General features: G+C 42.2%; 1 protein-coding gene across 2 annotated transcripts in view; it reads left to right on the top strand.

Moving 5' to 3' along the window:
* The first annotated feature begins 630 nt into the window (after positions 1-630).
* The window catches only part of KHDRBS3 (KH RNA binding domain containing, signal transduction associated 3), a 93,719-nt gene continuing 77,384 nt past the window's right edge, over positions 631-16,965 (top strand). For both annotated transcript variants that reach the window (XR_014617138.1, XM_084260421.1), the window contains exon 1: positions 631-760. Coding sequence is in view for 1 of the 2 variants with exons in the window: in XM_084260421.1 (XP_084116547.1) it covers positions 673-760 (88 nt within the window). In the remaining variant the exon portion in view is untranslated. The remainder of the gene's footprint in view (positions 761-16,965) is intronic.

Here is a 16,965-nt window from a genome sequence, read left to right as displayed (position 1 = left end):
CAATCCGAAGCTGCGGCCCATTCCTGACTGACGGGAGACACCATCCAATAGAAGCCGCCACTCGAATGGGCGGGGCGACACAGGCGGGGGCTGCTCTATCACCACCCATTGGGAGGACCCGGGGGCGGGGAAGAGGTACGGGGCGGGGCTCAGCTGGGATGGGCGGGGCTTTGGGCGGCAGGGGGCGGGGCCTCAGAGTGGTTATTTAAACCTGGCGCGGAGGGAGTCGCCCGCTCAGTCGGCGCAGAGCCGGTGGAGAGTGGGGTAGTAGGTGGCGCGGCGCGGCCGCCTCACGGTCTCTCGCTTCTTACGCGCGTGTGTGCGGGTGGTCGGCGGGCCCCGTCCCACCTAGTTCTGCGGCTCCTGGGGCCCGTCTCCTCTTCATTTCCCTCCCCCAGCCCCGTGCGCCTCCGCAGAGGGATTTCTCCTCGTCCCTTGCCCGGTGCTGGGGGGCGTCCCACCGGCCCGCGTCCCTTCCCTCCCGCACCCGGCCGGGGGCTTGCGGCGCTTCCCTCTGGATGCGTCCCCGCACCCCCGGGCGGGAGGCGGCCAGGGGGAAGCGCTGCCTCCGAGGATTTACCGCCGCCTGGGACTCGGACCCGCGCAGCCGCCGCCCCCTTCCCCGTGGGGACACCCGGAGCCCCGGCTGTGTTGCCGCTCCAGGCCGGCGCCATGGATGAGAAGTACCTGCCCGAACTGATGGCGGAGAAGGACTCGCTGGACCCGTCCTTCACTCACGCCCTGCGGCTGGTCAACCAAGGTGAGGGCCGTCGGGGGCGGAGCGGGGCCGCTTTGTCCCGCCGTGGGGTCGAGCGCCGGCGTCTGCTGGAGTTGGCGTCGGCCTCCGAGGACGCTCAGTGAGGGGCTCGCTCTGCGCTTCGCAACGCTTCGTGGGTTTTCTTGGTGTTCAGGCTGCTGGTGTTTACCGGCCCCTGCCCCCTTTCCCGTGCTATAGGCTGCGGGGGAAAGCCGGGCGGGGGGGGGGGGTCTGCCGAGCACCGGCAACCGCTGCCTGGGCAGGGCTCTGCATGCCGCCCCCCGCGCTGCCCGCGGCGGTCAGTGAGGCGTTGGGACTGCTGCCCTGGCAGGCTGAGCATCTCCCCCAGACAATAGCAAACGCTGGGCTGGCTTAGGAAGAAATCTTTGTCGTAGGTGTTTTTATAACTGCCGAGGCACGCTGGCTCGCTCTTTGAAGCTGTAATTCCGAGTTGATTTGTTGTGGAGAACAGCTCGGGTCTTGCGTGCTTTGCTTGGGCTTCGAGTCGATTAAAGACACAAAAGATCCTTCCTGGTTTACCCTGCGAAGTGTTTCTGAACAGCAGATAGCTTATTGTTTGTGTGTGAGCTCCTCAAAAATGAGTCAACAGTCAGGTACTCTGCTGGGAACTTGTGTCTCTGAAATATTAACCAACAACAGATTTTGGGGCATCATTAAAAAAAAAACCAACCCCAAAGCATGTTTTTCTCTTGCAATTATATAACTCCGAGTAATAAATGACATGCCCAGTAAACGCAGAGCTAGCACTTCAAAGCTTCAGTGATGCTACTGAAAAGTATTTCTTTGTGATCTGTAATATGATTCGGTGTGAAATTGGAAGTATTGTATAACTGGCAGGTGAGTCTCAAGTCCAGCTCAGGAGAGACAAACGCTGGGTGCTCGGGGTGGTCAAGTCAAATAAGTTACAAACTGATATTTTTTTTTAGTGTAACTTAACGACAGCCAAAATGATTCTGGCTTCCACTGAACTGATTACGAAGCTGTGCTGGTGTACTTTTATTTCCTGTAACAGGAACAGGTCTAAATCAATGTGGCTTCTTTTAATGCTTTGTTGTAGCTTTTTTTTGATGTGTAATGGACTGCAAATGTCCATCTCTAAATCAGAAGGGGAATCAACTACTGTCTGAAATACTCTGGAGCTGGTAGCAGCTGTCACAGTCTCAGCTGTGGAATGCTTGTGCCATGTGATTTGTTAGCTGCATGTCTTCAGATGACTGGTGTTTTGCATGTTTTTCCGAACTTTGTGGAAGTGTCACTGATAGCATAATTCTCCTTCTCTCACTAGTAAATATTTGCCTTGTTTGCTATCAATAAATAAACCTTGATGGATGCAAATTAATGAAGTTCCTCTCCAGCTAGTGATGAAAGAATATTTTTTTAATATGTAAATTATTTTAGGCAGTTACAGAAGTGATTTACTATTTTGCAAACAGTGCTTATGTAAATAGGATGTCTCTTAGAAAAATTGACTTCTTGGGGTTACTATAGTTTTTTGCAATTCACATTGAAACGAGACATTAGAGGACAATCTTCTGCCTGGTTTTATCATCTAATACTTGGTATTTGCATGCATACTTTCAGCTCCCAAAATAGATCCTGTCAGTGAAAAAACAAATGTAGATGAATGTGGATCCAGTGTCTTTATTCTAGTATGTCTCTAGATTTTTAGTCTTGTATTGAAACTGAAGTATTTCATGTTAGACGTGGGTAAAAAAATTGAGGTGTGACAATTAACTGGTTAACTGTTAAAATGCAAGTTTGTGTAATATCTCTATAAAATTATTTTGCACAGTTGTACAGTAACCAAAAATACAACTAAGGCAAAGTGACTGTAAAACCAAGTAAGGTGGAATGACTGTATAATGCAAGTGGGAAATGCCAAGAGATGTTTTATGAACCTGTTCTGTCATGACACTATTACTGACTCCTTTCTCAATTGTAGCTACTCTGTGTGGCTAAATGAATATCAGTGGAAATGTATGTGTAATAATTCTGGCTTGTACAACTGAGTTCTTACTATGGTAGTTCAGTGAGCAGGCAAACTAAATGGCTTGTCTGTTTTAAACTGGGTATGTGTAGCTTTTCAACTGAGAATGAAACATGCTTTGCAGTTTCGCTTCTCCCAGGTGTGTGTGTGTGAGAACGTCTTAGCAAAGGTTTTAAGTGCTTAAAATAACCATCTTAATCATGTAATAGCATTGTGATGTCTTAATACTATTACATTTACTATCTGTATTTACTTAAACTGAAATACTGTAGATCAGCCAACTTCAGGAACTCAAGATAGATTTGTAAGACTTGTGTGGTTGAATTTATAACTCCTAAGATGCTGAAGGAATTGAAGTGTTTGCACAGCATAGACAAAAGAGCCAGATCACCAATAAATTTTGGACCATGTTGAAAATTGGTTTCTAGGGAAAAGTCCTGTGTCTAGACTTCCAAAATCTGTTAATTATAGATCTCAAATGGAAGTGGACAGATTTGCATATTATGCTTGTAATTATAAATTATATTTTGGGTACACACAAATTACATAATTTTAAATGATACAGGGAAAAAGTGGCGCTTGACATCCCTTTGTAGTTCCAGGGTAGCCTTTCAGTTGAAAAACAATGTGAAGATAACTAGAATGCTTCAAGTATACTTTACTGGGTGGTGATATGAATCTGTGTATCAGAACTAAGAGATGACAGCATGTCTTCCTGCCCTAACAGCACCTTGTTTCAAGCATTTTGAAAGCATTCAAATCGAAGATCAGTCTCCTTCCCTGATCCTGCACAGTATGTAGAAGCACTGATTATTTTCTTGTCTAAAACTCTGCTGAAGTATTTGACTTGTCTCTTTGGGACATAATTGTAAGACATATTGCTTAAATTTGCTTTAAACAGTCACTGAAACCTTCAGGTGCTGCTTACATTTTAGAAGGGTGGGAATCTTTTGCAGGAGGCTAGACTGCTCTTTTCTATTTAGATTTACCTGCATACTTGAACACTAAGCCTTCCAGAAAGTGGACGTTTTTACCCGTAAACCTTTAAAAGGTATAGATTGGAAATAGTCTTATTCCTCATGTGTAGTAAGGTGACCATGCTAATAGGATTAATTTGCAGCTGGTACCAAACAATGGGAACTAGAACATTATGTCTAATTATTACCTTATTAGTCCTGTAATTGAAGAAACTTGAGAGATGAGCTGCTGTGAAGAAGTGAGAGCTTAGTACATGTCTATTTGTGTTTTTCCCATTTGCAACCCTCAGGTGCTCATCTTCACGTGGAATCTGAAAAATATTTTTGTATGTGTGAGTGATGCTAGATCTTTGTGTTTATCTTTGCCAGGTGCTGAGTGCCTTTAGGTTTTAATCTCTTTTTTTCATATCTTTATTTTGAAGGCTGGCTTTGTTTTCACTTAGGGTTGCATGTAAACGTTGGTAGATGTGTAAGTGTAATGTCGATTCTCATAACTTCCTGAGTGCTGCTTTAAAAATATTGAAAAATCTGTAAGAGGAGAGTTACTTTATCTCTCCTATCTGTGCATCGTATTGATTCATGACAAGTATTTTGTGAATGCTGGATAAAATATGTGAAATTGCAGATGGAAGAAGCTAAATAAAACATGTTGATACCAGGCATGTTTAGTAACAGGGGAGGCATTAAAATGGATGCCTGGCACTTGTTTGATTTGTGTAATGTTAAATGTGTGGGTGAAGATGACCCTGTAGTCACAGTAGGGCAGCTGAAATCCTGAAGTCAGAAGGCAGTGAGTCCGGGTGCTGTTGCCAAAAGACACCTTTCACTTCTGTAAATTGTACTTGTGGAATTCTCCCTTACAAGCTCTTTCTGAGATTTGAGGCAGTATCTGAAGTTGGTGAGGCTTACTTTAAATTGTCAACAAGGTGATGTACAGGAATACCAAGCCCTCCTATCAGTAGATGGCTGTATGTGCTAGCTGTATGTTGAATGGCTTTACTGAGACATGTGACTAGTAGTTGTCAGTAGAGGCTTGCTTGTTCTTGTGTTGAATTTTGAGTAGGAGTTCAATAATCACTCATACCTCCCTAAATATCAGGGCAAATGGAGTGTGTAAAAAGTGTACTGACTTTCTGCATTGTGGAGAACATTAACGGACTGATTTTTAGCAGGTAAGGGATAGCTTCGTTAATGTTTTAAGTAGGAACTTATGAGTAATGGATTTATTTTTAGTAAATCTGTCTTGCTCTGCAGTCCTTCTAAGTGCCTAGAAGGCCTTTAACTTTCACAAATAGATTTTTCTGCAATTCATTTCACTGAACAATCAAGTACATATGTTGTGATATAGTTGGCTTGCTACTGAACCATCCACTTACCTGAGGACAGGTATTTCATGACAGATGTGCATGGTGCTGCTTGTTCCCACTCCCTAACCATGCTACATTACATGTACTCTGTTGCTGTGTAACTTCAAACTCTTTTCTTTTTCATTGTAGTCTCAGTCATATGAGCAATGCTGCTTTCAAGTGTCCTGCTCTGAGGGGCTGATGAAGTGCTTTATGAAGGTCATAGGTGTTCTGTAAAGCAAATGCAGCTCTAAAGAGGATGGAGTTTCAAGGTTACTTGGGGCATCCTGTTAATTTGAATAAATTAGTAAATTTTATTATATCCCCTACAGATAAAGACTTTTTTGGACAGCAGGTCACTAAGTTTTTCTTTGAGGCTAGCTAGAAAGAAGAATCTTTTGTTGTCTTCTAGTAATCAGACTTCAAAACAGGCTATGAAAATGTGCAGGTGGAATTGGGTATTTGACAGGCTCAGGGTGATGAGAATCTTGAATAATGGTAATTGGAATGGTTGTGGTGGGATGGTAGCACCATAAAAGCAGGGAAGGTTGACTTTGGTTCTATTACTAGTTAATTCAAACAGCAAGAAAAGCAAAAGCTTGGGAGTGAAGAAGGGCTGTTTCAGACCAGGTTCCTCATGTATCAGCTTTCTTCATTTGGTATCACTTTGGAACTTCTCATTTTTGTCCTGGCTGGCTCTTCACTTTCACTGCACTGAACCTGTTTTGGGCAAGTCATGGGACTTAACAATTAGATTCCGGTGTTGGTCTCTTAAACGGCTGTGGAAGTGATTTATCAGGTATTCCAGTCATGTTAACAGGACTGCTGTGAAATGCAGCTGAAGATAATCATACATACTTCACCCTAGGCTCATCTGCTCTGAAGCATGACTCTAGCCTGCAGCCGCTCACCCATGATCGCATTTAGTCTAAAGCTGACTTCTAATTCACTTGCACACTTACTTTGGCAGTCAATGAGAGAGATCGAATTTAAAGGTTTCAAATTTAAACTGACATGGTTTGTCACTTCCAATCCCTTTCGACACCAGCCATGCAAATTAAAACTGTAACCTTCTGAGTACTTATTTACTGGAGAAATCAGAAAGAAGGTCACAGCATTGGATGGCTGCTCTTCTGGCCCATGGCTTGTTTGATTTAACTTGCATTTGCTTAATTTATTTACGTGACCTTTTTGCCCTCTTGAGTTTTCCCCTCCTGGTGCTTCATGTATAATTAGGAAACAAAAGAATTTAGGATGTGCTTTGATTGTGAAGAATTTGGTGTGAAAGTTGAGTAGCCAGCCTTGATAAGGTATTCGGTGTGGTACTGCATGACTCTTTAATTAGTATTTAGCAATTTCAGTAAAAAGCATGTTTAAATGGATTAACTGGTAGCTGACACACCTAATATTTTATGGTGAATTAACTGACTGCTCTTAGCTGAGCTCTGCAGGAATCTTCCAAGCTTAATGTTTACATTATTAATACTGGTTTTCGAATTGAAAATGATTCAGGACAGGGTGTTTATACTGGAAAAGTGGAGTGTCTTGGTAAAGTGGGGTTATTGACCCCTAAGACCTGGGAAGGCAGGTCTCACTGTAATGGGTGCTGCATGGTAGAGGAGAGTCCTTTTAGGGAAGCTGTATATTGAGAGCTACATGTGAGCTCCGGATGTATCACTAGCTAGACAATTAATATATTTATGGCCTTAAGCTAAACTATAAGGTTATATGGGCTAGGGAATCTCGTTTTCTTGACATTCTAGGGAAAGTCTATCCTAATTTTCAAGATCATAAGGAAAAACATGATGCTTTGCAAGCTTGAGAAGGTCTGTAGGCCTCTTGCTAGCCGGATGGGTTTGTGGAAGTGATCGTTAACCTGTGGTCTGAGTGCTTAACTACCTTCCCAGAGGTAAATAAAGGTGCTAAGAGGTGATGAAATGTCTGGCCAAAGTGCTTTTTTTCACTTGCACAGTGCTTTAGCAGTGGGTGATTAACTCTTAAATGTAACTGGTAGATTTTGGGCTCTCTTGACATTGTTTGAGACGAGTATCTGGACAAATTTTTAGGCTTATTGAACTATCAATGACTTGCAATATACAGTAGATGTAGTCTGGCTATTTATGACAAGGAGCAAATTAAACCAGCAACTACAAAGGTGGAATGAAGAAACATCTTGAAGCTGAGAACTGTATTATTGAGTGATTCAGCTGAGCAGTGGATGTGTTATTCTTTGTGGTTATCCTGTCTTAAAATATTCCTTTGATTTCAACTTTGTCATATTTATCACTAACTGTTCTTTTGTTTGTCATTGTCATTTTTTTATCCTTTTACCTTATTGTCAAGGTAAAATTAATAAGAAACTGAGAAAGTTAAATGGATTTCATTCCTATTCTCTACTTCCAGCTGCTGTCTTGCTGGCTGCCTTCCATTTCTTATTTTGATGTGTTTATCAGGCTTCTTGGCTTCAGCTAGCAGCTCAACAGGAACAAAGTTGCAAGGCAGTAAACAAATGTCAGTTTAATTCTTGTACTTGGTAAATCTTTTACTTTTTTGGCCTACATAGGTGTTCTTTTATAGGTCTTTATTTTCTAGGAGGAATTTCTTGACAAAATAATTGGAAACCTAAAAGATTAGAAATCATTTCAGTAAACCTATTGTTCTTGCACTTAATCCAAAAGAAAATTTGTTACAACTGCTGCTGTGCTGATCCTGGTATAATTCAGTGACAGTGGAAATCTGAAGTTGCAAATCCTTTGAGGATTTACTGGTTTTCTTCAACTTTATTAATCCATTTGTGTTGTGCAAAAGAAATAGTTGGTAGGGGAAGATACCTTTTTGAAGACAAGGCAAAGAATCTAGGAAGAAGTCAAAACAGCTGCTCTGACACAATACTGCTGCATTTACAGAATGCTTGTAGAGTCAATGCATCTGTAGTCTCTTACTGCCTCTGATTATCCAGTAACAGAACTCTGGAAAGAGGATGTATTTGAAAACAGAGCTTTAGGTGCTTTCAGTTGGCTCTTCCTGTTGCTTTGTGCTAGTAATGATGTTTGTTAAAGATGTAGAAATTGAAGGACTGCTGTTAATGCTGTAATTCTTCCTTTCATGTATGTCTCTTTCTGTTACTGATAATGGACAAAAGGCTTTGTTACTGGTTAGTTTTGATCTGTGTCCTAATTAACCAGAGATGGGCACCTAGATGGCAGTGAAGCTTCAGTGCTGATGCCTCTATGGTCAGCAGCCCACATTCTGCTACCTGAGCTCCTTAACTCTCAAATGCAGAGGATATGATCTCTTTTTTTATTGTCTCTGTCCTGCTACAAAGCAGAAAATGTGCTCCCCTGCATGCAGATTTGAGTGATAAAGCTCTGTGGGGTAAACCAGTAAAGTAAAAAATACCCTTTTCTGCCCAACTACAAAGGGATATTAAATGATAGATCTCACTTGTGCCGAAGTGAAAAGTACTAAGGTCCATCATGTCTATTTAGATCTTTGATGGCTTTTTGTTATGCTTAACTATACCCTCTACCCCTCCCTGAGTTAGAAGGAGAAAAGATTTGTCTCAACTTGCTTTCACACAGTTCTGAGTGTGATCTTCTTGGTCCATTTGTGGAGTACCAAAAGTCCAGAAACCTAGAGTGGTTTGCCACTTCGAGTTAACTGTTTCATGACCACTTCCAGCCTGTACTTTGTCCTGATTTCAAGGAAAACACAGCTGAGTTCTGCCTGCCCTGTAGGGATTCACCAAAGTTTTTTGTGGTAGGTGGAGCTTGTCAAAGTGAACATGGTTTGTAACTAATGATTTGACTCAGTTTCTCTGTTTAAACCCTGATGTGTGTGAGAAGCTAAGCTGCTTTACTTACTGTTTTACAGTGGATAGGTTGTGGTATCTTCAGTGTTAGTTACCTCTTGCTGCTTTTCTGGACGTACCCTTAATGATGTCCTAGTCTGACCAGTCTGCAAGGTGAAATGTGGCACCTTAGTTCTAGATCTTAAGACTGGGAAGGTCTTCTGTGCTTCAGTTTGTCTTGTGCAACGCAATAGGTCTTGGGCATTCTTTTAGCTCACCATATACCCTTGACCTTTCTATTGCGCCATGTGTCCATGGTCTGGAAAAATGACCAGGTTTTTATGGGCCTGCTGTATAAAGGCATACAACAGAAGATTTATGTTCCTAAAGTGTACTGTATCTGTTCGGACACTTTGTCTACAGCCATTTGAAGTCTTCACAGAAGCTTGTTAATACTGTGTGAAAAATCTTGGGAATGATGTAAAATGTAGCAATATAAAATGCTTGTGAGGGAATTAATGATGACTTTAAGATTTCCTCCAGCATTACTTTTTCTGTGAATTTGGCCATCTCAGGCAATTATGAAGTATTAACCCGAGCTCACTTCAGAAAGAGCAGAGGTCTCACGCAGTGGGTTTCCCTGTAGGAGACCTATAGAGCATCTTAACTACAAGGATGCTGCAACTCTGAAGACGTGACTTACCCGCGAAGGTTTTTGGACGCTGTTTGCGTGTCACGAAACTGTTGTATTAGCAGCAAGTCGCTGAGCGTTAGAGGAATCGCCGTGCAGCTTCTCATTTTTCGTGGAGCTTTTTCTGGGCCGTTTTGGGGAGTTTTATTCGGAGACCCGCGCGGTCTGTGTGTGTGCAGCGGGACGGCGCCGTCCCGCGGGTGCAGCGCTGGCGCAGCGGCAGCAGGGGGAGCCGGCGCGCAGCCGATCTGGCCCGGCCGGGGCTCCCCGGGGAAGCCGGGCTGTGGGAAGTGAGGGTGTCAGCCCCCCCCTCCCCCGAAGGGACCCCAGGAGCTGCTTTTGCAGGAGTGTTGGGGCTCCTGGGTGCTCGCTAGTCGAGAGAACTCTTACAGCCACCTGCGTTCTGTCTGCACCTGAAAGCGCAGGTCGCTCCCGGGAGCCAATATTCCATTAACCGCGGCTGCAGCCCGTGGGGAATCACTGTCAATGGGGCTCTTCGCGCAGCTTCCCTGTGTGAACACGGAAAGCTGGATGCTCAAGGTATAAAGGTGCTAAATGGTAGCTGGTGTCTCTTTGAAATTCCCATTGGCTGCGTATTTCTGCTCGTGCAGCCCTTTTCTCTCCTGCTCATATCTTGGTCACGAACTTTGGCTCTAATATGGACTTAATGCTGTGGCTGTAAATAGAACTACCTTATCTTTGGACACAGGGCTTCCAAATACAGCTGAGATACGGATGGGTGCTGAAATAGCTTTGGCTGGTGCTCTTCCCTTGGTGTATACTTCAACTTGAGACTGCTGCTAGTGTTGATGTTTTTTAAACATCTGGCAAAGTATTTTAACTTTACAATCTCTTAAAAGATCACATTGTTATCGTCTGATTAAATGCAGAGTGCAGGGAAACTACTGTAATGTTCTTTATAAATCATTTGTTCATAGATGCATTTACAGAATTCACAAATCTCCTGAAATAATCGGCTTTGCTTGGAACACTGACTAATAGGTCACATAGCTCAATATAAGGTTAATTAAAAATGCTGATGTGTGTAGCATTATCACATGTGGCAAGTAGCTGGCTGTGAGATCAGCTCTCTAAAGAACTCTAGACAAATTATCCCTCTTGAATTAGTGCCCTGATAGAGGAAAATGGATGCGACTTGCTTTAACTAGTAGATCATAGTTTCTTTAGACTCAGTGCTGTGCAGAGCACTATTCTAACATCATGTATTTTCTGCCTCTGAGTAGCTTGTAGGCTTTCAAAGCTCTAATCCCTTTCTGTTGTCTGTGCTCAAAGCAATGACCAAAGCTTTCCATGACTGGTTGTGTAGGCCAGAGGGCTACCTGTTATGATGGGTTGCATGATGATTATACTGAGAGGTTATCTATTCCAGGCACTCTGATGGATAGCATCCTGCTTGGTCTTCCAGTGGAAAACAGTGAAATGGATAGAAACTGAATCAGAAGTACTTTTTTCTACTTGGATGAAGTAGAAATTAAAACTATAGGCTTCATTCTGAAAGTCCTTCCAGAATCCTTTGCTGAATTGAATAATACTGTGTTGGAGTAATACCTGTCTGGAGCGTGAACCTGTGGCTTCCAGTGAGTACATTTTTCAGAAGGAAGTACTCAGCATCACTTGCACAGACTTAATTAATAATCATGTAAACATGTCAGAATTCAGATTTTTTGGGCACCTCATTTACAAGGTTTTGGGGCTGTTATCAAAGCTGAGATAGAAAGCTTTTCTGCAGAGTAACTTGAAAAGACTGCAGAGAATACAAGAGGTAAACACAGACCTGTTTATTCAATTTTAGCACCTTAAAACATGGATATGCATACTTGTCATAAGGGATTTTGAGCTGTTACAATAAAGCTAATGTTAAGCTTTGTATTCCCTTCATTTTTTCCTTAATTTATTGATGGCTAATTAGCTATTTGAGCTGTATCAATTAACCTATCAGCTTTTGGTAATAATCCCTTTTCTCTCTTCACTTTACAATATTTCATTTTCAAGTCAACTATCCTGACATGGGAGAGATTTTTACATGTAACCAATTGAAATATGGAATAGTGAACTTGGCCAACAAATGAGGAAATAAGAGCAGATGGCCCCTTAAATTAAAGAGAATAGATGCTGCTGGCCAGCTATATAGTTAATCCCTTGCTTGTCAAGAGGTGCTCCCAATAGCTAGTTATTTTGCAAGGGTAAAAGGAAAGCTGTATGGATTTACAGCTTTTCCTCATTCTCAGCTCTTTGTTTGGTATGTTCATATTTTTAAGATAACAGCTATAATAAATTGGAATAGTAACCTGTTGGGTGTCCATGTTGCTTCAGAAAGGGATACTACAAAAGAGTAATCCTAGGAATGTAGTTCCATCTATATTCAGTGAGGATTCATTGTAGCATTTCTGGTATTTTCTTGCTCTGAAAGTCTTTAAACCCTCATGTCAAATTTGGTAGACATACTTGTGATAACTTTGACTTCTCCCTTATTAAATGTTCTTTCCTGAATTGTAAGTGGACAGTCAGGTCTTTTAGTTAAATACCTTTTATTTCTCAGGTTTGAGAAGTAGCACAATAACCACCTAAAATGCTGAAATCTGTTTGTACCTAGGTAAGTCATGCCTGTACTTGCTCTAAAATAATCAAAAAAGAGGAGTTATTTGAAACAATATACATGTGAAACATTCTTTAGGAATACTTATAAGTAACAATTGTGACTGCTTTGGTCTTTTGTCCTTCCCAGTGCACTTCATGCTTCGTTTCTCTCATAGCAAGGAGGGCTAGAATGATTTATCACATTATATATTGTTGCCTCACCTGTCCATCCTTTGAGCACCCAGACACTGAATTTATTGGGCAACTGCATTTTTTAAAATGCTTTTTTCTCTGCCATGTGTAGAAGGGAACTGGGTTCTATGCTGCTGCAAAGTGGACCACCAAAACTTCCTTCCCTACATGGGAGTAATTCAAACTTCACTGAAACAAGAAGTAAGGTACCTTGGTGTTGGCACATAGTGTTGCTTGGCAGACAGAAGTGATGGAAGAGCAGAAACTTGAATGTATGTTGATTATGAAGGCAAGTGTGGAACAGGCAGGGCAGGAGTCTGGTTAGTAGCAGCTTCTGCATTTTCCTGGCACTACTGATACCAGTAAGACCAGTGCAGTTTTGGTGTCTCAGCTTGAATGTAGGTGTAGTTCCCTGGCTGTGTATTCTTTCACTGCACTTCAAGATGCTGGCTGCCTTGTGCATGTCACACATCACAGGAGTTGATTATTCTGTGTAAAATTAATAGAAATGTACTGAAATCTATTTAAATTAGAGGCATTATTCCCATGAGAGAACTTGTAACTTATTACTGGGAAAATGTTGCTCTGGTGAAAACTGGGATTTTGAAATTGGTGGGATTAAAACTAACAGTAGTTCTAAAGTTAATCACATAACTACATGAGAGTGTAGTTTCTGAAACTGCAGTAAGACTGAGGCATCACAATTTATGCTTTGTGAAAACCACTTGGTTTTAAACTGTCTTAAAATAAATTTGTAAGACAAAGGAATTTGCAGTATCTTGATTTGAGTGGTTGCACAAAACATCATGTAGTCATTGTTTTACAGCTGTAATGACAATGTCTTTTGGAAGGAAACTTGACCTTGACCTTTAGAAAATCTTTTACTGAAGAAAGGAGCTTTTTAATGAAATTTATTAACCTGAAATATGTGGCTTTGAAGGAGCTATTTAGTTTTACTAAAGCTAAACATGAAGATACTTCCATTAGATAATTATGATTCAGAGCTGTTTCCTATCACAAGTGAAGCTGTACCATAAATGGTACTAAAACTAGCATATTTTAACTTTCTTTACAAGTTATGTTTCAGCAAAAGTTTACTGGTGCGAGTCGGTAGTTCAGATATTTATGCAGGTATAACTTGCAAAGGTATGTTTCACTTTTTCTTAAGTAAGGAACACTGAATAATTCTGCTAGGTGAATGCTAGAAATAGCAGTTCAAGAAAATGTTCACCCACAGATGCCATGAAAGTTAGAAGATTGCTTGCTTTAATGGAAGTGCTGTATGGGAAGTACATGGTCCTACAGAGAACAGATTTACAGCAGGTTTGGATCTCACTTCTTTCCTGGAGAAACTGGTCTGTCAGATGTTACTTCCTTCCCTTTTGAATTGCAGATGGAATGAATTCATATCATAGAATATCCTGAGTTGGAAGGGACCCATAAGGATCAAGTCCAACTCCTGGCTCCACACAGGACCAGCCAAGTCAGAGCATGGGACTGAGGGCATCGTCCAGATGCTTCTTGAACTCAGTCAAGCTGGGTGCTGTGACAACTTCCTTGGGGAGCCTGTGCCAGTTCCCGACCATCCTCTCAGTAAAGAGCCTCTTCCTAATATCCAACCAAAATCTGCCCTATTGCAGCTTCATACTGTTCCCTGAGGTTCTATTGCTGGCCACCAAAGAGGAGATGGGCACCTGCCCTTTCGCTCCCCCTGGTTAGGAAGCCACAGATTGCTGTGAGGTTTTCCCTCAGCCTCCTCTTCTTTGGGCTGTATAAACCAAGGGACTTCAGCCTCCCCTCGTAAGACTTCCCTCCAGACCCTTCACCATCCTCATTGTCCTCCTCTGGACACTCTTTCCAATAGTTTTGTCCAAAACTGCACACAGTACTTGAGGTGAAGCTACAGTAGTGCAGTGTTGAGTGGGACAGTCATCTCACTGGACCAGCTGGCAATGCTGTGCTTGATGCACACCAGGATATGGTTGGCCCTCCTGGCTGCCTGGCTGAACTTGGTGTGGACCAAGAGCCTCAAATCCCTCTCAGCATGGCTGGCCTTCAGCATCTGATCCCCCAGTCTGTAGGTGTAGCCAGTGCTGCCCCTTCCCAGGTGCAGAATCTGGCACTTATCATTGTTAGACTTCATGCTGTTGGTGACTGCCCAGCTCTCTAGTCTGTCTGGGGGTCTCTGCAAGGCTTCTCCATGCTCAGTGGAGTCAACAGCTTCTTCTGATTTGATGTCATCTGCAAACTTAAGACACCTAGTCCTGTGCCCAGGTCATTTATGAAAATACAAAAAAAGCTGGACCTAAGATGGAATTCTGGGGAACCCCACTAGTGGCTGGCCACCAGTCAGATGTTACCCCATTTACTATCTCTGGGCCTGACCCTTCAGCCCACCCAGTGCATTATGGCTTTGTCTAGTTGTATGCTGGATATTTTGTCCAGCAAGCTACTGTGATTCACAGTATTGAAAGCCTTACTGAAATAAAACCCCACTAACTGGTTTCCCTTGGTCAACCAGCTGGGTGACCTTGTTGTAAAAGGAAATCAGATTGGGTAGACAGGACCTTCCTCTTCTGAACCTGTATTGGCTGTGACCAATGACTGTTGTCCTTTTGGTGTTTTTCAATAACTCAGTATGATTTTTTCCAGAATTTCACCAGTCAGAGGTGAGACTGACAGGTTTGTAATAACCAGGGTCGTCTTTCTTGACCTTCTTGAACTTCCAGTCAATGAGGACCTCTTCAGATTCCCAAAACTGATGAAAAATAGAGAGGTTTCCCAATGACATCAGCCAGCTCCCTGTGTACCTTAATCTGGACTTTCAAGGTTAATCACACTTCTATGGAAGTGTGACCTTGTCTAAAATTCCACCAAGTGATTTAATTGATTTTGAGGATTTTTTTTGAGCAATATTTGGAAACAATTGGATGTGGCAATAATCTTAATTCTGTGTAATATGTATCTTCATAGAGAAGATTATTTGGATTTACCTGCTAATGAGCATGTGGAAGGGATAGGTAATTAATGCTATCCCCTCTGGTAGTTAAAAATCAACTTGGATGCTAAGAGTTTTTAACACTCAATTTATGTTGAAGCTCATACATAATGTTTCCACAGGAATTTAAGATGTGCTTTCCCGAAGGAAAAGTGTAAGCTGCTTTTGTTTTGTTCTGCCAGGCTACATTACTGCAGCCAAAGACTCTAATGGATGACAGAAAAGCAAAACAATTGCATCAAAAGTAGTGTTTTGCCTCTTGTCCTTTGGCAGAGGCACTAAAGGCCTAAAGGATTAGAGGTGTGTTCAAGTAATCCGGAGTGCTGTGCTAGAATTATAGAATCATTGAATATATTGGGAAGGAAGGGACCTTTAAAGGTCATCTAGTCCAACCTCCCTGCAGTAGGCAGGGGCATCTTTACTAGATCAGGTTGCTCAGTCCCATCAATCCTTGAATATCTCCAGGGATGGGCCCTCCACTATCTTTTTGGACAACCTGTTTCAGTGATCCACTACCCTCATACTGAAGAACTTTTTCCTAATATCCAACCTAAATCTGCCATTTTCCACTTCAAAACCATTACCCCTCATCCTATTGCCACATGCCCTTCTGAACAGTTCCTCCCCAGCTTATAGGCATCTTTCAAGTACTGGAAGGCTGCTATAAGGTCCCCCCCAGAGCCTTCTCTTCAAGCTGAACAAGCCCAGCTCTAAGACTGTCCTCATAGGAGAGGTGATCTAGTCCTTGGATCATTTTTGTGGCCCTTCTCTGGATGTACTCCAACAGGTCCGTGTCCTTGTGTTGAGGGCTCCAAAGCTGGACACAGTATTCCACATGAGACCTCACCAGAGCAGAGGGACAGAATCACCTCTTCATCTGTTGGCCACAGTCCTTTTGATGCAGCCCAGGATGCAGTTGGTTGCCTGGACTGCAGGTGCACATTGGTGGCTCATGTCCACACAGATGGCTCATTAATGACTTTTGTATTATATGCACCAACTAACTTACGCAGGTTTTTGTTTATCCATCTCCATATGAGAATATCTAACTGCTTTAGGATCACTGGGTTATCTCTTTCATAAGTATTCTTAAAGCATTTTTCAAATTCTTAAGCTACATGTTTATGTATTAAAATACAACCCATCTATAAGGCATTCACCTCTTTCTGTGCAAGTTTACCATTTCATGCATGGTGCTTAGACATAGATTGTGCTTTAGAAAACAAAGTTTCAGGAACCTCAGACGAATTTACATCAAAGGATCAAGAAATTTGTGTTAGAACCAACAAGCTGAGAAATTTATGAACAGTAGGTTGCATTGACACACATGCATGAAGGTCACTCCATCCAGCATATATAGATTACAATAGCTATTCTTTTACAGGCACCAAAGTAGTGGTAACATCCATTTTACTAGTGCACTAGACTAGTGCAGTGTCACAAATGTATATGTGTTTTTCTCAGTTTCTGTAGTAAGAGTGGTACTATACTTGTTGGTAATATTGGAACCAGGAGATAGGAGCTTTAAGTTGTATGTGTCTGGTGTTAACTCTGAGTTTCACTGAATTCAATAGAAGAATTTAAATGCATTGCAGGTACTTGTGATTG

Source organism: Gallinula chloropus (assembly GCF_964237585.1).
Source record: "Gallinula chloropus genome assembly, chromosome: 2".
NCBI lineage: Eukaryota > Metazoa > Chordata > Aves > Gruiformes > Rallidae > Gallinula > Gallinula chloropus.
This window is presented reverse-complemented; position numbering and strand designations above follow the sequence as displayed.